Raw genomic sequence first — 23,415 nt, forward strand, 5'->3', positions numbered from 1 at the left:
TATAATATCTAGTTTAATGTTAGGATTTTACTCTTATGTTAGTTGTGCTGTAATAGACATAACCTTTAAACATAATAAGAGCTACATTTACTTCATATTGACACAAGTTACTTAATTACTATTTGTAAATTCAAGTTTTGGCTATAATAGTCCAAAACGTACATAAAAGGTGGGAATAAATTTATCACATACGAGTACTATCTTAAATATTTTAAGCAGTTAAAATTTCCTTTCAAACAAAAATCAACATGTGATGGATTACACTGGCTACTGAAAACAATTCAGTATTAAAAAAAACTTTGTGCAATATATATTGTGCAAAACTATAGACAATTATAATAAATATAGAATGTCAAAGAAAGGTTGCGGTGTCCACCGCTAGGAGTGCCGTGTAGTTACGGCGCACACCGCTGCAGGCGAGAAGCGCAGGAGTCGTATGTTACCGTCAGATGCTGCAGCCGTGTGCGCCGTAACTACACGGCACTCCTAGTGGTAGGCGCCGGAACATATGCTAACCGCAGCACTGCTGATGGTCTATATTTATTCTATTTGTCTATGGCGAAACAGACCGGTTTAATTCCATTAAATTAAGTTTATGTTAGTAGAAAACTACTGTTCAAGCACCTTTTTCAAAATGAACTAATGTAATAACAATTTGACTACATTTAACCTACCTAGTATGTTTAACATGATAAGTTTAACACAAGGAAAACATACTCAATAAACATATGAGCCTTTTAGCCAAAATATCCCTGCATGCACAGGCCTGTTTCATTCAAAGACCAGGTAGTCTTGAGCTATACAAAATGTCAAAAGAAAGGAACATTCTCTAGCAGAGTATAAGTAACTGAGCCACAAATAATTTACATCCTTATAAATTGCATATGAAGAAAACAAATTACAAATACTTGTCAATTGCAAATTGTCCTTAGAGGTTCATGTTTAGGCCTATTGTAAAACATAACTGAAGAGAGAAAGTAATAAAACATTCTTTCCTAATTACCTTATTCTCAAAATTCAACTACACGTTGATTTGGAAAGCTGTTTTAAGAAAAAATAAACTAAACACTTGCTAACAAAGAAAAATAAACTTTTAATGAACAAAACAATATTTTTAAGAATAATACTTACTAGGCTTATCACAATACTTTACTCTTCGACAATAATGGTTTTTGCTGAAGATTCAATAGCAGGAATGTCAGAAGAATATTCTTCCGTGGCCCAAAGGAACAAGTCGAGAGTCTGTTCCGTGCTTTCTGCGATGAAACGAATAAATGGTCTCACGTCTCCTCCATTGGCTAGTTCCAGCATCTTGTAATACCTGAAATATTTTAATGATATTTGAAACTAAGAAAAAAATTGAAAACAATGATTTTTAATCCCTCTGGTTTGAAGGGGTCTAATTTTATACATTTGAAACCGGCCCAGAATCTTTGAAAAAGAAACCTATATCACGAATTTTGCAATTCACCATGATCTTTAAAATGTAAACAAGCTAATTTTGCATAATGTAACCAAGCTAATTTTGTTTAACGTAGCCAAGCTAATACTATAAAACCCCAGAAAAATAAATCCACCTTGATAAAAACAGCTCATCTACACTCAATAAATATTCATCCAAACAACAAATTTCATGTTCAGTCCCTCCAGTTTGTTAAATTATTTTTTTGACTGTAATTTAATGCAATTTCAATCATGTAAATAATTTCATCAAGACATTGCACACTAGACTTGTGAAAATATTTAGAGCTAAATTTGCCTGTAGGGTGGGTTAAGAACAGAACCAAGCAACGTAGCATAGTAACTAGGATCAGTAATGTCATAGCCAGGGCCAAATTAAAAGTTCAAGAATAGTGACTGTTCCAGGATCGGACTAGCGACCCTTGGATTTCTAGATCTGTATAGTGTTCCCACTCAACTTGCCAGCTGTGATTGTCTCTAACCTAACATGAACACTCCTCGTAGCAGGACATCTTTCACTTAAGTCCTGGTCTGATGGAAACCCTATAATAACTTTGAAGCCAATTAGCAATCTTATATGTCACAGCCTAAATTTCTTTTCCCTGAAATGCCATTAGTATTTATTTTTATTTATTTACAGAATGCCATTACATCATAAAATGACAGGACATTTGTCAATCAATGCATTATAATACATAAATCTAAATAGTAAAAAATCCAAATAAAATAGTTTCAAAACTTAACCCGCCCAATTTCCACTTAAAAATTCATTTAAAGAATAAAATGTTTTTGTTAGTAATTACATTTTTGTCTTTAAGTTTTTTGATTTGAGATGTTTTTTTAAATTATCAGGAATCAAGTTATACAATTTTGGTCCAATATATTGAGGTGATGCTTCAAATAGTGATAATTTATGGCTAGTGGGCTTAATTAGGTTCTTATGTCTAGTGTTATACCTATGGTTTGTGTGACCCTCCCTGAAAATGGACAAATGGTTGAATACCCAAAATAATGCTTCTAAAATATACAGGTCATAAAATGTCAAAACGCTAAAAGCCTGAAAGTTGATTTTGCTTAGACTTCATCAGGGTACTTTAGCTATGATCCTTAGTGCCTTCTTTTGAAGCCTAAAATTCATCTTACCATGGCAAGAATTTCCCCAGACAAGTATTCCGTATGACATTAAAGATGAGATGACAAATATGAATTGATATTATAAGGCCTTATATATACCTACAGAGGCTAAAATGATTGACAAATATGAATGATAAACTGTTAATTGAGTAGTAGTATCTGTAACTTGAGAAATTGTTTTGAGAGAAAAAATTGCTGAAGAAAGTTTTTTCCGTAGTTTGTCAATGTGAGAAAGCCAGTCAAGATTTTCGTTTACATGAATACCCAAAAAATTGACTGTCTCCTCAGACATTAACTGATGATTTGGAAAAGTGGTCTGTTTAAAAATATTTCTATGATCTGATCGAAAATTAACTACTTGAGTCTTGTCCATGTTCAAGGAGAGCCCATTTACTCTAAAGCAGTCACTTAAAGCGTACATTGCTATAGCGCTATAGTGCTTCCCTGGTAATCAGAAGGATAGCGATTTGATCCTGAAAAGTCTTTAGTTTTTGATAATTCTAAAAGTGCAACCAGCTATCATTGTTCGTTAGGATTTCATTAAATAAATATCCTGGCTAAAGAACTAACTCATATTATTCAGTAACAAAACTCTCTTCATCCAATCAACACTCATCTTTCCATCAACATCCCTCAAGAGTCAAGACACACACTGATGTTTCACTGTCATAATAATCTAATCTACTAGTACCAGGAATCATAAATAAATATTTTCACCAACAGTCCTTTCTCAGGACTAGCCCGACGACCCTATGATTTTTTTGCGAATCCTAATACCACTCAGCTACATGCATAAATGTATACAGTACGTACCTATGACGGTTCTGCTTGAGTACAATAACTGGAGGGAAGCCCGCCTGCATCAGAATAAGGTTCATCAGCAGGCGAGAGGTGCGACCGTTGCCGTCGTTGAACGGGTGAATGTGTACCATCTTGTAGTGGGCCAGTGCGGCGTACTGTACAGGGTGTAGACGCAATGCTGCATCTGAGTTGAGCCATTCTACGAACTGTTCCATGAGCGGGGGAATGTGTCGGGGCCGGGGGGGAATGTGACCTCCGACATAAACCTATGGAGCAGGGGACACAGTTAATAGGAGGTATTGACATCACCGGTGTTCTGGGAGACCAGTGAGTTAACCTAGCAGACAGCTATATCCTCTTTTTCCTCCACCGGTGCAAGATTTATGCACCAGAGAAATTGTACGGTGCATAATACACCGGCGGCTTCTGATTGGTCAGTTTCTTGGACAACAGTACGGCAAGATGGCGGGTCCATCGAATAATGTTAATCAGTTTTATAGGTTATTATATATTACGTAATGAGTAGAGGTGGGCCGATACCGATACTCGATACCAAAATACTCTCGATACCAGCGGTATCGAGGTATCGTCGATACTCGATCCTTGCCTGTTTTCGGTTCGATACCGATACTGAAACTGAACCACTGAATGCTACGAATCGGTGCGGATTAAGTCAAGTCAGTTCAGTCAGAGCGCCGAGCGGGTAAATTGCCGTTGCCGTTACGAATCCTAGCTGTTTGCCTACTTAAATATACTCGCAACTCGAGTCGAGTAGTGTAGAGGTTAAGCCGATTTCGTTGATATTTGACAAGTAAATAATAAGAAAGGAAAATGTTTGAGTTGTATTTAATCCCTTAACCCCTTTCAATATAAACATACTAGGCCTAATAATAATCGGCAACCTAGACATTGCTTGTGTCATCCATTTTACTGACAGCGACAGCTGACACTGGGTGATAGTGATAGGTAGTGGTGTGCAGCGAGTGCGATGCATTGAAATTTCAATTCGATTCTAAAAAGGGATGTGTCGATTATTGTCATCGGTACCACCATCCATTGGTTTGGTTACCACTTGGACATTGGTATCGGTTCGGTACCAAGACTCGATTGTCAAAAGTCGATTCCGATGATACCGACACCCGACAGGGATAAATATTTTATTTTAACATTTGTTAACGTTTTAGCTACAGTATTAGTTTTGTAATCACGGTTAACAATTTTCATAGCCAACTTAGAAACTATCTAGTTCAAAACAGCGACGGTGCCGGTGACATTGTTTAGCTTCAGCTCATTGCACAACACAATCTACATTTCAAGATGTCAGACACAACTCATGAGACAACCGGTGCGCGAATGTCCTGCCAACACGAAATTAATTATACTAAACAATGTCTGTATCAATAAGTCAGACATTTAGATGTATTATTTTTATTTTTAGTACAAAATAAATAACCTAAACACGTCGAAATGTTCAGTTTCCTCCCTACACGCATCATTAGAAATTTATATTCAACCATTAAACTTTAACATCGTCATCGTCGTATGGTTAGGCTTGCTTTATATTGCGTCAAAAAGTAGGTCCATATTTATCTGTACTATCTACCTGATTAAAGAGTTTAGTGAAGTTTTTAAGTGCTACTATGACATAATGTATTTATTGAAAATATCATAAGCTTTACGCTCCTTTCACACTATACGTTTTCGCTCGTACGAGTGTTAATCGTGCGGGCAGACGGTCGTGGGTCTGTTGCTTTCACACTATACGATTTGTAATCGTACGAGTAATAAATCAAAACCCCCCACTCCACCAGTACAGAGTTCATTGATACTTCAGTGGAAAGTTTTGTGGAGTATGGATCGGGAGCAAATTGTTGCTGCGCTAATTATTTACAGACGCAGGAAAAGAAATAAACGCGGCCGTCTGCACTGGGTACATCCCATAAATGTAAAACGTGAGGAAGTGGGTGTGCTTAATACATTATTCAAAGATTTGAGGAACGATGAAGCCAAGTTTTTTTTTACTATTTTCGTATGTCGAAAGAATCGTTCGACGAATTGTAAAATCTGGATTCAATGCGAAGCACACTTCTTCCCAGGCTTTTCTTGTAGCAATTCTATCTTTGTAAACGTCTAATGTTTTGTCCCATAAAACAACTTTTGATTCAACAAGTGAAATTAAAACTTCAGGGTCTATTGCATCCATTTGAACTATATTAAGACAACTGAAACTAATTACAACAACTGAATAATACTATACAGTGCGCACAGGTAATTAAACTCAATAACCAATCAATTAAACTGAAAAAAGAAATAAAAACTATATAGCAAAAACGCTGCGAATTGCACTCGAGGAGGGCTCCCGCACGACTAACAACCGTGTAGTGTGAAAAGGGCCATATGGTCACATGGTCCACTAGCAGTAGACACGACTATTACTCGTGCGGGAGTCGGATACCAACCGTGTGCACCTACGGTCGCTACACGGGTGAAAATCGTACACGGTTTGTAATCGTATAATGTGAAAGGGGCCATAAGCTCCAATGCAATACAACAAATACGACTAATAACCGCACGAGCGAAAACGTATAGTGTGAAAGGAGCGTTAGTCCATGTAGATTTTGTTATGTTATAACGAATGTGAATGTTGACAATAAAAGTATGTAACAACAGTTCTCATTGGTCAGGAGGCGACAATGCACTACCATGTCAGCCAATCGACTTTCGTGTTTCAATGGAGCAAATGACGATTGCTTAGACATCGTTTTATGTGCTTACTGCTTATTGTGGGTGGGAAGGGTATCGATAATTTATTGTGATTCGAGATCCGATATGTAGTACGTGTTCGTTTATGTATAATGAGTATCAAAGTATAAAAAACTAGGTTAGTTACAGACAGGTTCAAAACATCGATTGTTCTGATCCATTTTTGACACCCCTACACGGAAGTTGTAGTGACGTCGTGCATAAGGGCCAGGCAGGCCGGTTCACAGTGAATCCTCTCTGTCGAACATACTCTATACTCTGTCTATACTCTTGGTATCATCGGGAACATAGTAAAACACTTCTGTTACTAAATAAAACTATGGCATGTTTTATAAAAGCACTCTTTTGGAGATTCTAGTCCCAAAACATAATCTTTATTGTAGGCTAAAAGTAAAACTTATCTATTGCCATACGTCGACTTATTCTACAATCTCTTTAAAAAATACCAGGTTTCAGTCAAAATACTTTTGTAAAAATTGACAGTGTGCTGTTTTAACACAGTCATTCCTTGACCACGATCGGTTTTACTCACTATAGAGAAAAGACTCTCCTTACAAAAAGTATTTATAGGCCAAGATGTATGTAGTTTTTTTTAAGTATAACTGCAATTGATTTTAAAAATAAATACAAAAACTGTCAAATAACTAAGATTAATGTAGGCCTAAGCCTATTTATAAATTAGAGGAAACTTTATTAGATCTCATCATTGTGTTTTTTTATGGTATAACAGTTTATAATATTATTAGTGGAAGAAACTGTGCAAAAAAGATAGGTATCGGAAGTATCGGTATCGATAGGTATCGAGAGTACTTTGGTGGTATCGGTATCGGTACCGACAATTTTTGGTATCGGCCCATCTCTAGTAATGTGTGAATAATTTATTCTATGAGGGGGTTATATTATGTAATAAATTAATAATTTTCAAATAATTTATTCTGTGAGTGTAAGATTGTTTGATTTAAATATTATAAAGTAAATAGTAGGTGGATGTGTAAATTATAATCTGATGTGTACCGTAAACCGGTGACTAACCGTTCTGGGATACCAAGACTCTTGCCCCGGGGCGGTACCGGTGACTAAGTCACCGGTTAATCTGCACCGGTGCATGTTCCCAGAACGCGCTCAATGTGTCCAGATGTGGAAATAATATTGATTAGGAGAACTGGGAAAGTGAGCTACCATCTGACAGTAGTAGTTAATATATTAATAACATACGGTAATTGTTAAACATATGTTTTGTGTTATTGTTTGATATTTTGATTGAGTTTTTATTAAAATAGAAATACACAACCTTTCATGAATTCTGTATAATTATTTAATAATTAATCTAATGACATGGTGCCAAAACCCACACGGAATAGAAATAAAAGGTATGACTTTAAGGAAGATGATGATATCCATACAGAAGACAAGGATAATAATGTAAAACCACCCAAATTTCTTGTGGTTTCAAGTACTCAAGATGGCTCCTTCTTGGACTGGTACTACACAGCTTCTGGCCTTGATAGGAAATCAAATGCAGTACAGGTAGCATCATTTATGTCTAGTTTAGGCCCAGATGTTATAGATATATAAAACAGTTTTGGTTTTATTGATGGTGAATATATTGAATTAGATGAAGTTGTTCAACGATTTGATGAGTTTTTTGTTGGTAAATCTAATGAAGTAGGCCTAGGCCTATTTGAGCGATTTTTGTTCAACAAAATCACCCAACAAACCCATCAAAGTTTTGAAGATTTTTTTACAAAATTGGTTAACCAAGCTAATTCTTGTAATTTTGAGCAGCTAAAAAACAGTTTGATTAGAGACAGAATAGTAATTGGCATATCAGATTCTAGCTTAAGGGAAAAGTTACTATCTACTGATAAGCTTGCCCTTGATGATGTGATTAGTAAGTGTAGGGCATAGAAATACACAACCTTTCACGAATTCTGTATAATTATTTAAAAATTAATCTAATGACACCATCCAGATTACAATTGTACATCCCACATCCCAGTCCTAATTTGTGGATCTAGCTTCAGGCAGTCGATTCAATAATAAGCATTACTTTTTCCTAAGACAGCTGGGTCCAATTATAGTGTGTCAAAAAGTGCTAAAAACGTATCTTGGAACTTATTGGGTCAACAACCTTCGCTTGGAAATGTTTAGCCACACCAACTGGTTATCATTGCATTTGTCTATGAGATTTCTCAGCAACAATCATACAGTGTTATTAAAAAAGAATGGTGCAAAACTTAACAGTTGGTACATCTGTTTTTGTGATGTAAAATATCTGATTGTTACACCAATGGACAGGACGTGTTTAACTTTGATTTGACAAGGTTATGATTTGTCTCAGTTGCTTATTTGAGTTATTTAAAAACCTTTTAACAAAATCAAAGAATATCAACAATAATTGAAGTTATCATAGAAAGAATCTCAGTTTTTTGCTTGTCTAAGCTTGTAATAACTGAAGTTTGTACAGGTACCTCTCAAACGCTTGTGTAAAACCATGGACTGCGGAATATGAAGTTTCCTACCAGCTTTGACTGTCAAGAAAACGTAGCTTCGATTCTGTCCACAGCGTCTGGCGGAGTCTGAGGACGGCCCAAACTCTTCCACATAAACATACAGTTGTCTTGAATTGCTTCATCCAACGAGCTATGCAGTTCTAATTAAGAGCCTCCTCCCTAAATTTAGTCGGATATTTTTGCCATGATAGTTTTGATTCTTGTCAATATTTTTCAAGTTCGTTAAAAGACTTCGTAGTAGTCAACAACTAAGCAACATAGATAAAACATAACCTTGTCAAAATAAACTTATAAACACGCCATTTTCACTGGTGTAACAATCAGCTGTTTGAATTTACGGGAACAGACATACCAACTGTTTAGTTTTGCACCATTCTTTTTTAATATTATTTACTGTATATTATTAAATTTAATTAATTTATGTTTCAGAGGTGATGAAGTATTTCTTTTCGATGACAAAATGTTTTTAAATAAACAACTCTTAGAGGTAGTCAGTTAAAAAATAATTAAATTACCTAAATAAATCTTACCTGTGTGCGGCGAAACATGCCACTTTCTTCTGGATCCACAAAACCTAATACTCTTTTGTGAATTTCCAAAATGTCTTCCACAGTGATACTGCCAATCCTGTAAAAACCCATTGGGATTTGATTGTTTTGGACAACAAATAATTGAAAAATCAAAAGTGTTCATCTGTTCAAATGTATAAAATCGTTTCCCCTCAAGGATACTGTAAAATGGGAACTTTAAAGACTACTGGAGCAGACCCCTGATGGAGTTTTCAAAATTTTATTTCACACAAACATCACCGGACAAATATGGAGCAACTTTTCAAAGTTTCATCAACATCAGATGGCCAGCTTGGTAAAGGACAAACATACGACATACAATGGATTTTATATAATATAGATTACCAGCATTTTATATAGTGTATTGCATTTAAAATATAAAATCTATATTTATAAAAGAGGAAGTTTGTTTGTATACAGGGTGTTTTTTTAAAAACTTGCATCTTTATTTATGTAAAAACCGCAATAGATAGAAATATGCAGTTTGCGGGAATCGTCTATTGACGTAGGGGGCCCAATTGTTTTGGATTCAACGTTACATTAACATTCCCCCCCTTTCCCCCCCCTGCCACCAACTTAATTTTTTTAAATACCAAGGTACCCCTTGTGACATATCAAATGAAAGAGCATGAAAAAAGAAAATGTTTGGTGAAATTTATTTTGCATTTGATACGTAACAAGGGCGGGTACCTTGCTATTAAAAAACAAGTTATGGGTAGGGGAAAAGAGGGGTGATAATCTCACAAATTCATGAGGCGATTTTAAATTTTTTTTCCGTCAAACATTTTCTTTTTTAATGCTCTTTTATTTGATATGTCACAAGGGGTACCTTGCTATTTAAAAAAATTAAGTTGGGGGCAGGGGGGGAAAGGGGGGGAATGTGAATGTAACGTTGAATTCAAAACAATTGGGCCCCCTACGTCAATAGATGATTCCCGCAAACCGCATATTCCTATCTATTGCGGTTTTTACATAAATAAAGATGCAAATTTTAAAAAAAACACCCTGTATATATATATATATATATATATATATTTGAACGTTATGGACTCCGAAACCGCTTGACAGATTATAATGAAACTTTCAGGCATTATTATGCATTATTCAAGGATGGTTTGTGTGAAGTTTGGTGCAGATCCGTCAAAAGGGCTCTGCCCCAGTGGCTCTGGAATTTCCCATGTTAACCGTATGAGTACTTTATATTTAAATGGAACTAAAGAATCTTAACAGCTGGTTCAACTCAAAAATTGGATTATGTGATGTCCAATAGCATTAAAAAGTTAATACGTTTACCAACAGGGTGCAGCACTATTATTTTTAAAATTTATGACAACAGCTAATTTGCAACCAAAAGGTGAGTGAGCGTAGCGAACAAACATCAACCTGGAGGCGAGTTAGCGTAGCGAACGAGCTAAACCTGATAGCAAGTGAGCGCAGCGAACGACCTCCAAGCTAAAGGTGAGTAAACGTAGCAAACGAATTTCAACCAGGACGCGATTGAGCGATGCGAACGAGCTCATCTTGAAAATGAAAGAGCATTTGACATAAAACCACATTAGGACAGGACAACGTCTGTCGGGCCAGCTAGTATATAAATAAAAGTCAAAATTATTAACTACATGGCACCAAGAAACAAATCTGCATATAAACAAATAAAATTAAATAGCAGAACAAAACACCATTAATTTACATCAACTGTTTTAAATTTTACTTTCTTATGTTTTGTTAGTAAAAAATCTAACTAAAATCCTGACATGAGTAAATTAAGACAGTCCCAGGGCTAAGCCCTGAAAGTTATCACAAAATTGATGGCGTATATAACAACTCCATGCACCATGTACCAAGTTTTGTGGCCATCGGTCCAGTGGTGTCTGAGTTTATCACTGCCAAATATATATACAAACTAACATCCTCTTTTATAGATGCTCAAAGATTTTGATTCAAATTACCATTTTTTGTAGGCCTACTGTATTTAATAATTTGCAAGGTGTACTGTAGATGGTTTGTAAGCATTGTGTTACAATTCCTTTGCAAACATTTTTGTAAATAACTATTGTAGCTACTTGCCAATCCATAAGACCAATATCATTAAAAGTTAATTTAAAGAACAAAAAACCATTTTTTCCAGAAAGGAGCCTATCATAAATAAATATTGTTTTTAGCCTAAAACTAAAATATTTCTAATAATTTGAAGGAAATCATTGGAGCAGATTTTAAAACCATTGTACACACTAACGTTAGTTGTATTTTTTATGGTCCTACAACTACTATTTAAATTCTAATGAAAATAAACCTCTCACAAAATATGATAATAATGCAGTTTCAAAAAACTTGCATAGTTTTACTTAAATTTTCACTGCCCCATTAATATTCCTTACGTAATAATTTGATCGTTCAAGTTTCAATTTATTTAATCCACCAACTTACTTGTTGATCAACGTGGAGTTGATATACTTCATGGCAGCGTCGAGCCCCAAAATCTCATTATGTTCCATGATACTTTTGCCCCCAACAGCCATTCTAGTTTCCACGATTGACCGAGTCTGTGAGAGAGTCATTGTGTTCCCTTCGATTCCAACAGTGTGGTAAATATGCTGCACGAGTAAATTGTCTCTATTAGTAAGTTTGAACAATAGTATTCTATCATTTTATTTTGCAAATTTTAGAATATTTTGGATTGTTTTAAAGGAATATACTAATTTGGTACTTTTGTATTTACGGAGGCCACCCTTATACAGCTCGCTGCGGCAGTTAGGTTAGGTTGGGTTATCATATTTGTTTATGACTCATCTGATATTGTTCGATTCATAATGAAACGAGGAAATTCCTACAAACATTTTTATGATAACCCAACCCAACCTAACTGCCGTGCGCTGTAAAATAAGTGGCCTTCGTATAATACAAAACTAACAAATATTTAGTAAAAGAATGCTTTGTTTTTTTTTAATTTATTGCTAGTGAGATGACAACCCGGGCATAGTCCTATAAGGAAACACCTAAGAACCGTTGGAAAGTCACAGACAATCCAATGCAGATTCTGTGAAAACCAGATGGAAACCTTCAAACCCTTTAGGCTGGACTGTACGGCACTGGCCCTAAGAAGGTTAAGGCCGCAACTCAAGTCTGAGAAGAGGAGAGGATTGGGCGTCCCACAGCTGTTAGGCTTTGCCTGTCTGTCAGATTGAGCAGGGGGATGGTACAAAATTTAGCAACAGGTCGAAGTAGCTAGGGGCGTATGTGTAAACATTAGTGTTGGTGATAAGCAGAACCTCTAAAGACATTTGTGTGGCAAGGTGGATGACACAAACATCTAACCTACAAGAACAAAGGATGTGCATTGCCTTTGAATTGGTGAATGGATAAATAAATATTTATGTGTTCAAATTACAAGTCTACCACAGTAGCGCAGCTACTTTTTCCAGTTCACTTCCTACTTGGACCCCATGAATGATTCCCATCTTAAGAACAATTTTCAGATGGGTTATCAATCACGGATTTACGATGGATCTGAAGGATGCAATAATTACAAGGAAGTGGGAACAATTAATAGTGCCATGAGCTGTTGGGAAGACTTTAAGGAAAGGATTGAAACCTGCATGCAAGAGAGTGAACATTGTGAACCTGACTGAAATGTTTTCCATAAGTAGGCTAATAGACAACTGAAAAGTGTATCCAACTATTTTTAGTAAGTAGATATGAGTAGCCTGTTTCTTAAATAATAAGAGCTTACAGATACTTCAATGTAAATAAAGTTACAATTAATTTATACAAAAACAAAATAGTAATGCTTATTTTTAAAATGCCCAATCTTTTACGGTCACCCTTTGGCTTTCAGGACTGTTAGAAAAGTATAGAAACATAATAAAGATCATTGTATAAAGTTTTATAGATACAATAACAATACACTTACTGGCTTCTGAAAATCAATCCATACTCTTTAAAAAGGTTCAATATTTTAATAATCTACAATATGGACTGTTTGCTTTATAGGATACACTTTGAGAAATTTCATTTGAGAAATTTCTCAATGTAATTGCATTAAGGTTACAAGGTATTTCTTACTATATAAAATCACCTGGAAATATGCTTCCCGTTTGGCACGACGAAGTGCTGGGTTGGAGTCTGGAATTGAAGCTACAGTGTCTCGTTTGTTGTCAATCCGGCGCAGCGCCGCACCATCCAGCTCTTCTACGGCACGCTTGACTCGCTGGCGGTTGGCACGTGCCACCCTGTGTTCCGGGAACTGCATCAGGGCCTACCGTATGGAAAAATTTACCTCGTCACAGATATTCACACAAAACAAACCATCCTGATATGGAAAAATAACAGTAGAGATTTCAATTCAATTTGTTATTGATAATTATTTTTTTTTAATTAAAATTAGGACTACTAACGTTATAAGTTGATTACAGGTTATAAGATTTTTAACTACATAACTTTTACTTTCTACCCCTATATTAGTATTTCTACCATAGTATATGAAGAAAGAATTGTTTTCGTCAAAGTGTTTTGAGTTTGAGTTTTGGGTGGATGTACAAAAAAATACAAAAACAGTGGTTTTTGAAGTGATGGTTGTGTGGGTTTGTGTGTACATATATGCATGGTAACTTCAGGCTCTTTTAGAAGGAAATTTTTATTTTTAATGGTGATTTTTCTATAAAAACCCATAAAAAAACGGCTAAAAAAATTTGATTGAAATTTAGTACTAAAAATTGAAAATACCTACCTTTTTTGAAAATACCTGCGTTATTAGTCATAGTCATACTACAGATTATATTAATTTATATTAGCAGCTGTCTGTCTTATGGGTTCAATTGTGTTCCACGTTTTGTAGGGTAAATATTAACACGTTCAATGGGGCCAACCAAATGTCAGGCGTAGCCCCAGTGCGGCGCAGCGTCAAGCGAACCCGTTTGGCTTTCATATATTTCGGTCTGACGAATAATAAATGACTTGCGACAGTTTTATGTCAAAAAACTTGTCAGCCTGTCTTATATATTGAATATTCATAGTAATTTTTATAGATTTTACTAGCTGACCCGGCGAACTTCGTATCGCCTAAGTTATAGGTTTCCCCTAAGACAGACCGATGGGAAACCCGGCAGACGTTGTCTGTTGTCTTGCCTTTGACTATTTTTAATTTAAGTACCGTTACGTTTAATTTTCAAGATGATCTCGTTCGCATCGCTCAACCACGTCCTGGTTGAAGTTCGTTCGCTACGCTCACTCACCTTTAGGTTGGAGCTCGTTCGCTGCGCTCACTTGCCTTCAGGTTAGATGTTCGCATCGCTCAATCACGTCCTGGTTGAAGTTCGTTCGCTACGCTCACTCACCTTTGGGTTGGAGCTCGTTCGCTACGCTCACTCACCTTTAGGTTGGAGCTCGTTCGCTGCGCTCACTTGCCTTCAGGTTAGCTCGTTCGCTACGCTAACTCGCTTCCAGGTTGAAGTTCGTTCGCTACGCTCACTCACCTTTTGGTTGCAAATTAGCTGTTGTCATAAATGTAAAAGAAATAATAGTGCTGCACCCTGTTGGTAATCCTTGTAACTTTAATGCTATTGAACATCATAGAACAGAACCAACTTGTTTAATTGAAACAGCTGTTAAGATTCATTAATTCCATTTCTCATAAGGTTAACATGGGAAACTCCAGAGCCACTGGGGCGGAGCCCTTTTAAGAATTTCGAAACGGGAAATAGTTTACTTCCTATTCGCATACCTACAGAATTTACACACCAAATTTCATAACGATCGGTGAAGTCGTTCCGGAGGAGTTTGCAGACAAACACTGTGACACGAGAATTTTATATATTAGATTTATGCATAAAAAAATCACCTATTAAAACCTAATAATTTTGAAAATTAGATAAACAAAATAACAGGTGTGCCAACGAAACAGATGGTCGTGGACGATTGTTTAATCAACCCGTTCAATGCTATGCCAATAATTTGTATTTTCGTAAGACTTTTATGTTTGCCTTTTAATTCCATTACCTTTTGTTGAATTTTAACTGTAGGCCTATTGTTGTCACTATTTTATTAATTAGACTAATTTTGAATAATAAGACAATAACAAATATATATAACAAAGAAAAGTCTGGGTATTTGTAGTAAACATTAAATACAACTTTGTTTTTGTTGTATATTATATTTCCAAGTTTTCTTATAAAATGTAGGCAATGTTCTGATAGCATTGTTTGAAAGCAAAATCTCATAAAATCGAAAGACATCTAGTTTACAATGTAATATTGAATTTTACCTTGATTTAGTTTGATAAGGTTATTATAATATAGCCATTTTAGGAAAAATGGTTTTTTTGCAGCAAAGCCTCAGTGTGCGGTGTAATTATATTGGAGAGGAAAAAGTCGAGAAAATTTATATAAAGAGGTTGATTTATTAAGAGAAAAATGAGTATGTATTGTTATGAGAGGAGATTCGCGATGATTGAATGCAACAATGGATGTGGTCATGTGATGGTTTTACATGGACTATTAAAAAGACAGACATTAAAAAATTAATACATAAAACAAAGACGCTTGATTAAACACTCAGTAACACAATTGTGGTTCAACTGAAAAATATCTTCTAAATAGTCTGTGACTAACTAGTGCTGCTACCTTGTAACGCAGTGAACAACCTGCTGTAGCGCAATCTGTTCGCAATCGTTGGCGTCAGCTTGAATACCGGTTTCTGACTCCTCAGTCTCCAAGCACAGATAGCCGTGTGCTAGGGCGTGTGTCACTTGGTGACATTTGTTTGTTCGGGTTCGATTCCCGTCCTGTGTGGCAAATAATTGGTGACCTGTGTGTTTGTAGCGATATACTACAACCACTGGGGCATAGTGAGGTGTTCATAATCCTTGTTTTATACATTACCTCGAATCATCGAATTGGGCAAATCTTTTAGCTAAGTGGTTGTTAAAGTATCCTATGAACATGCAGGTTACCAATGGCCGTTTTGCTACTTTTTGTTAAAATAACCTTCCTCTCTATATCCCTTAGATATTTTAGTAAACGCCGATATATCGTCGCATAGCACTCAAAGGGTTAAGTGTAGGCCTATGCTTATCTTACCTTATGAGAGGAATGTTTATTTTAAAATAAAGCACTTTATTCATTCTTTCATTCACAGTAAATGACGTGCGGTGATGTGATGTGTTACGACGAGTGTCGATGTAGTTTGCTAAAACACTCACAGATAGCAGCACTGTATGGAACTAGCCGGTCCCATTGTATTGCCAATTGTAGGGAGAAAGACAGGACAAAAAGTTGATATCTAAGCTTACCAGAAGGGGATTTTACGGGAAAATGTACTAACAACCTACACCACAATAAAACACCCATTCCTAGCTAAACAGAGACATAAAAATACCCGTTCATCCCGGTGCGCTGCTGTGCAGAAATTAAATGGAATGTAGGCAAAGCCGGCATTCACCGGTGAGTTATGGCAGAAAAGAACTAGAAAACTCACCGGTGAGTGGCCCGCAGCGAACGTGTTAATGAGAAATGCTTTTGCTTGTTCTATCGTTTGAATCTGTTATTAAGTTTTAATTATACTGTAACTTAGATTTTCCCTAAACACCTCCACTCTGCGAATAATTCATGACATTATTGTACTCAGCATCGTTTTATGTGCAGAAAAGTGTTGGGAAATCTAGTCTACTACGTACATGGTGAAAACAATTTCTTCTGACGTGATTTTCTGTCTCGCGAGTATTTTTTTTAAATATCTTTCTATCGAGTTCTTCCACCTCTACAAATGAAATGTGTGAAAGGTATTTAAACCGATTGAGAGGAGCAGAAGATTGGCCAACGTGGAAGGATTGCGTGTCAGACAATCTGGAGTTGTTCGACACCGTTGATATCATCGGGGGAAAGAAAGGAAAGCCGCCCTTCTCTGAGTACCGACTTTAATGGTAGGATTGTCAATTATAATTTTGTAAGATCATCAAAAATTAGGCTTACCTGAAAATACATCTGGTCAGCCTTGATGATATCCTTGTTCACTTCTTCTACCATTTCTCCATAGTGATTGAGAATATCTGGATGGTTAGGAGCAAGGGCTAAAGCATGTTCCAACAGTTTCATAGCTTTGTCAATCTTTCCCAAACTTCTCAATTCCAAGGCAACTTGAAGTGAGCTTAATGCCTCTGTGGTCGATGCTAAAATCGTTTGAATAACTTCAGTTTCATGCCACACTACCAATACACATTTACCTGACTCCATAGTGCAACCTGATGAGACGATAGGCCTTGATAGTAGGCCTACTCTTAGGCACTCATGTAACTAGTCCCCTGGCACGTCATAATTTTTCTGTCGTACAATATCTTCTCTTTATATTTTTTAAGTCTTAAAATAAGGTAATTTGTGAAATGTGCTTTCATAAAATACCTACAATACAAATCAACCTGTGTCCAATGTAAATGCTCTTTTGTCAGGGTCCCTAGGGTTGGTGGCGCCCGGAGCAAACGTGGTTGTGGCGCCCCCTCCCTCCCAGTAATAGTCGCATGCACAGATTTGATTAATACTGATTTGTTAATACAGATAGCCGCTGCGCGGCGCCCCCTCAGCCCCTGCGCCTGGGGCAGCTTGCCCCGGTTGCCCCCTCCTTCGGACGGCCCTGTCTTTTGTTTATCTAAAGACCCTAGTTTATTTCAATTTTAACTACACTTTCATTGTACACTTAAATCAATAATAGGCCTAATTAAAACATCCTATCCCACTGTAGGCTTAGAATGAGATAAAAGTCAATCTGCATTCCATGCAATGGCAAAACTTTCCAACTCCATTGTACAACAAAATAACATCTAAATACCTAGCCTATCTATATAATTAATACGCTACATGAAACTTTGTCGGTTGAACTCCTCCGCCATTTCTTATCCGATTTTATCCATTGACGTCTCATTGGAAAGAGCGTGTCGCGTAGATTTGCAAACTGGCCTTACATTTTTGAATAAGTCCCTTGGGCTCTGCCCCAGTGGCTTTGAAAGTTCCCATGTTATCCTTATGAAGAACATAATTGTTTACATTTTGATCAGCTGTATAATTTAACTGCTGTTATTTATTTTTCAATTCAATGTAACTAACACATTGAGTACGTTTATTTACTACTAGCAGAGTACCCGTCCTTCGTACGGGGTTGGAATATAGGCCTAAGTATAAAATGCTTATTACAGTTATACTCAAGCTTTGCGTTTGCAATAAGGGAGGACACAGTTTGATAAAATTTGCTTTTTTTAAATTTACAGTATTCTATAGTATTACACATCTACCATAGCCCTAATGTTCTACCACTTCACTTAAACAATAGAGAAAAATAAACTATTAACAATTTGCAAAATATCACAAATTATTCATGAAATGAAAAACATAAACATAACTGTAAACAATCCTACTTTGACAGTTCTCATTGCGAATCACAGTTTTTTGTTGCTGCTTAGTTCAAATTAGCTGTTTTCATAAATGCAAAAAAAATATAGTGCTGCACCCAGTTGGTAAATCTTATAACTTTTTAATGCTTTTCCATATCATAGAACCAACTTTTTTTAGTTGAAACAGCTGACTAAATTCTTTAATTCCCTTTAAATATAAATACTCATAAGGTTAACATGGGGAATTACAGAGCCACTGGGGCGAAGCCCGAAAGGATTTTTGATATAAGAATATGCCTATATGTTAATCGGGAATGTAAGCTATCATCATGCCAAATTTCAGCCCAATCCGTCCAGTGGTTTATGCGTGATTGAACTTCAAACAAACAAACAAACAAACAAACAAACACACAAACTTTCACATTTATAATATTAGTAAGATTTGAGTTTGTTTAAACATAACCCCCAAGACGGATCGTGTTAGTATGGTTGTATCTTAAATTTGTGTATTTATCGTTGTTTTGTGTCGCTATGACGGATCGTGTAGCATGATTGTAACTTAAATTTGTGCATTTATCATTGTTTTGTGTAGCTATAATTTGTTTATTTTTTTTCTTCTTTTAAATGCCTCCGACGCGACGACAACGAAACATAGACAGGAGGCGTAATCGTGATAACGACCGCAGCTACAGAACAGTGGCGCGTAATAGGTTTAACTCATCACAGTCAGTACCTGACCCTGGACAATCTCAACTATTGGCTATAAATGCACCCTAACACTACCCCAAAACGACTTTTCGTTCTCAATTGGCCCTCTATCAATGACCTGTGTTGCCTGTACAGCGAGGCATTTTGAGAAGGAGAAAACCGGCCGGAATGATTTAGGCTTATCGATAACGAAGATAAACATGGTCTGAGTTACACACCGGTAATCTTGAGTTGACTCTTTTAAATTAATTGTAAATACCGGTATGCCTGTTATTCGTTTTAAAATAAATCCTGTAACACTTTGCAATTGCTCGAATTCGAGCAACATGTACACTAGTATATATTATAATTTCTCAAGTAGGCTACTTTTTTTCGGTACACCATAACTTCCTTAACTCTTCACCAATTTTAATAGGCCTAAACGAGGTGTCATTATAAGGTTTTTTTTACCCACTACACAGGAAAAATATACAAATCACTCAATTTTCAGTAGTTTTTTGTAAAACCATCTATTATATCATTTTGCAAGTACGGTAATTTACTTGAAATGTTTATTTACGCTATTCGATCAGCTGAAACATGTGAATTATTTATTTGCTACCAACGGTCCAAACAAACCAATTTACAATTTTGAATTTTGACATTAACAATTCTCTATCAAGATATGTAAGGGTCAAGCCAAACATACAACAGGACTTTGCCTAATTAATTAATAAAGAATAACTTTACAACAAACAAAAATCTGTGCTAATGTGGACTAACAATAAATAAATCTTTATTCAGCATTGCCTCCAGGATTGATTTAAGACAATATAAAATAGGTTACGTACCTTTACGTTGTCAATCCTAAGTTAGTCTTTTTAGCGACTAGTTTCGAAACTGACGTTTCATTTTCAAGCCTTGTCAAACATAAAATTACTTGAACATAATGTCGTCGTCAAAGTACACAAATGTAACATTTAACACGCACAAATACATTAAGATACAGAAAGACGCACAGCCGGCCATTACACGCACGACGAACACGACTCAACTACCGACCAGTGGCGTAAATAGAACATGGCTTTGGGGGGGGATGGATGAGCACCAAGCTTGCACTCATCGTGTGTACCGGGGGGTCGGGGGGGTATGGAATACCCCCCATCAAAGTGGGGGGCACGGGGGTCCTCCCCCGGAAAATTTTGAAAAATTAAAACTCCAAACTCGCCTTTTTAAGCATTCCAGAGGTGAAATCATGTTCAAAATTACTCCAAAAATCAACCCAATTGAGGCTGTCTCTTCTGAGGTTCATATGAACTTACCAAAGACAGTTGAACAGAATTAACATGCTCATTTGCATGTACAGGAGGAGAACAGAACAGTCATCTAATTTCCTGGTTTTAAACATGTTCAATATTAAAAACTGGTCCTTTCTTTTGACCAACATATTGTTCAGCAAGATTAAAACAAATACACATAGGCTAATTAATTGATTAACAATTTTAAAATATACACTCTTGAATTCAAAACTTGAAATACACTTTGAAATTTTTCCCCATTTTTCGGCGAGTACAGTTTGCCATTTAGCTGTCGGTAAAATGGCACCCGGCGACCTGTACCATTGACTTAAGATACTCGCCATTCGACCGCAAAAATTAACTTTTTTATTATTGATTTTTAAATTAATTTGGTTAAATGTTTTGTGCTCAGTTTCAGTGCCTGAGGTCTGAGGTAAAAACCAGTCTAGTTAAACTGAGGGTGATGAACTTATTGACGACAGTTGAGGTTGGACCGAATTAAGAGGTTCAGGAGGGGAACAGTCGTCCAATTTTCTGGTTTTGAATAGGTCCGTTATTAGACACTGGCCCTTTTTTTTGGCCGACATATTGTGGTTTAAACAAATACAGATACGCTAATTGATTCACTTCACTTAAACATCTTAATACACAGAACCAGAACTAATGCACAATCGCTAAAAATACTGAAAAATCGACTACTAAATAACAGCTCAATAACACACTGATTAGTGGAACGGAGTTAACGGACTACGACTACGGAGTCGTGGCCTGTGGGTGTCAGGGTGGGGTGGGGTGAGTTAGCCTATTTTTAGAAACACGTGCCCCTCCTCCTCCTCAACCCTCCCCCACCCGCCAACAGCGCACTGCGCGTCTACGCCATCGGTACGGCGCGGTGGTGGGGGTGTTACGATCGGGAAGTGTTTATGTGTGAGTCCAACGGCATAGGCAATCCAGGACTAACTAGAACGCAAGCGCACAACTTGTAGCTATTGCTACTTCCTTTCCTTTTGTTAATTTAAATTTAAAATTGTTAAGTTTTAGTTAATAATTTTCTTAGCATATACACGCTTAACGGTAATTTGTTGAAACAGCAGTACATTATTCAAAAACATGATATTTATTTTTAGTTTGTATTTTTTTTATTTTTTATTAGTCTTTGGGGGGTGATTGATCACCCTGATCACCCCCCTTATTTACGCCACTGCTACCGACTGCCGGTCGGGGAGGGCAGTCCTACCGGAAGGGCAGTCGGTAGTTGAGGCGTGTTCGTCTCACGAACACGAGCATTGAAAACAAGCTGGTGGGCAAGTCAAATTGAAAGGTTATCTTTACCTGAAAATTATTTAAGTACGTTACCCATCTAGCTTAGTTTGTTAATAATTATGTAATTCAGTTCATCAAAAGGACTTTACATGCTAGCGATGAATATAGGCCCACTAGCCTATTTTATGTGTCTAACTTACTTAGGCTATATTTTTTCACGCTGAACTCAAAAAATTAAATCAGTTTTTGTCAGAAAGAGTTCTCACCAAAAAAAGGAAGTAAGAGCAAAAAGCTGTTTATAGCAGCTCCAGTCACAATGAAATAAATTCATTCGGAACTAGGCTAATCATTTTGAAAGTATTGTTCCACAAATCATTTGCAGAGCTATCAGTTCTGATTTCTTTAATGATTTATTTATTTGTGAGGAAGGTAAACTTATGTCAGGTTTTACATGGATTTGTGACTGTATCAAGTGTTTTTAAATCAAGTTAGATTATAGAAGGTAATGTTTAGGTTATAATGAGTGGACTTGTTATTCATGTTAAATAAACAAACAAATAAATAAATAAAAATGTCTTTATAAGCCAGCGTTTCTCCGATACATACATGTTACCACCAGACTGTTTTGCACAGTTGAAATACCTAGTGGGTAGAACATATAAGTTAGCAGATCTTAAACTTACATTAATATTGCAGGTTCTCTGCTCAAATGTACCCCAAAAATGTTTAACAAGATCCTTACCTGAAGGCTCCACATCAGCTTTTCTCACTGATAATTCAAGAGTCTCGGTCGGATTATCTGGGTGGTTTACCATATGGTTTTCTGAGGGGTAAGGAAGGAAAACTTTAACCTTATTATCTTCTATAGACCTTTTTGAAGTCCTATAATGGTCTAAGAACAGAGTTAAAAACACTGAACAAACTATGCCTAAAATGAATACAAATAGAAATGCAGCCTTCATTACTCTAACATCATTCATCATTAATGATGAACAAGTATTACTTGCTTGTTGGCACACACTTCTTATTTCATTACCCTTTATGACAAACCACTGTTGTAAAACCATTATAGCCTATTTGTAGGTTCTAAAATGAAGTGTTAATGTAGTTTATAAGTTGGTGATAAAATGAACTTCAGGCATACCAAGTCCTAACCTAACTTCAGTTTAGAAATAGTAGTAATTAAACAAATAAAAATTAATTAAACACCATGATGATGTAACACTTTCAGGAAAAAAACTTCTAACCTAATGATCAATTTTAGTTTTAGCACTCCCAATTATTTTTAAATATAAAGATTAATGCGTGAACTGAGAGTTGTAGCACTTATGGAAGAACGTTTTGTGTAAACATTACGTGTTCGTTGTGTTGTTGATGTTGAAAACAGTGTTGCCACCGCGTTGTTGCGATTTTACCCTAAAGGCGGGCTAAAATTACCCTAAATTACCCTAAATCTACTTTGAGTTACCCTAAAAATTACCCTAAATGTTAATATTTGCGTTTAATGCTATAAAACATTGTTAAAATCATATAAATCTTATACTGTATAAGGT

General features: G+C 36.2%; 1 protein-coding gene across 1 annotated transcript; it reads right to left on the reverse strand.

Moving 5' to 3' along the window:
- Nucleotides 1–746: 746 nt before the first annotated feature.
- On the reverse strand, nucleotides 747–23,184 carry LOC128996488 (protein adenylyltransferase Fic-like). The gene is made up of 7 exons (XM_054421857.1): nucleotides 22,605–23,184; nucleotides 17,206–17,402; nucleotides 13,317–13,496; nucleotides 11,669–11,835; nucleotides 9,203–9,299; nucleotides 3,409–3,662; nucleotides 747–1,321 (listed from the first exon to the last, which is right to left on the reverse strand). Exons 1-7 carry the CDS (start codon nucleotides 22,927–22,929, stop codon nucleotides 1,150–1,152), a joined length of 1,392 nt encoding a protein of 463 aa, XP_054277832.1. The 5' UTR covers nucleotides 22,930–23,184; the 3' UTR covers nucleotides 747–1,149.
- Between the last annotated feature and the right edge of the window lie 231 nt (nucleotides 23,185–23,415).

The sequence above is a fragment of the Macrosteles quadrilineatus genome, unplaced genomic scaffold (genome assembly GCF_028750875.1).
Source record: "Macrosteles quadrilineatus isolate MER2022 unplaced genomic scaffold, UCM_ALF_1.0 Scaffold_6__1_contigs__length_79288215, whole genome shotgun sequence".
Taxonomy (NCBI): domain Eukaryota; kingdom Metazoa; phylum Arthropoda; class Insecta; order Hemiptera; family Cicadellidae; genus Macrosteles; species Macrosteles quadrilineatus.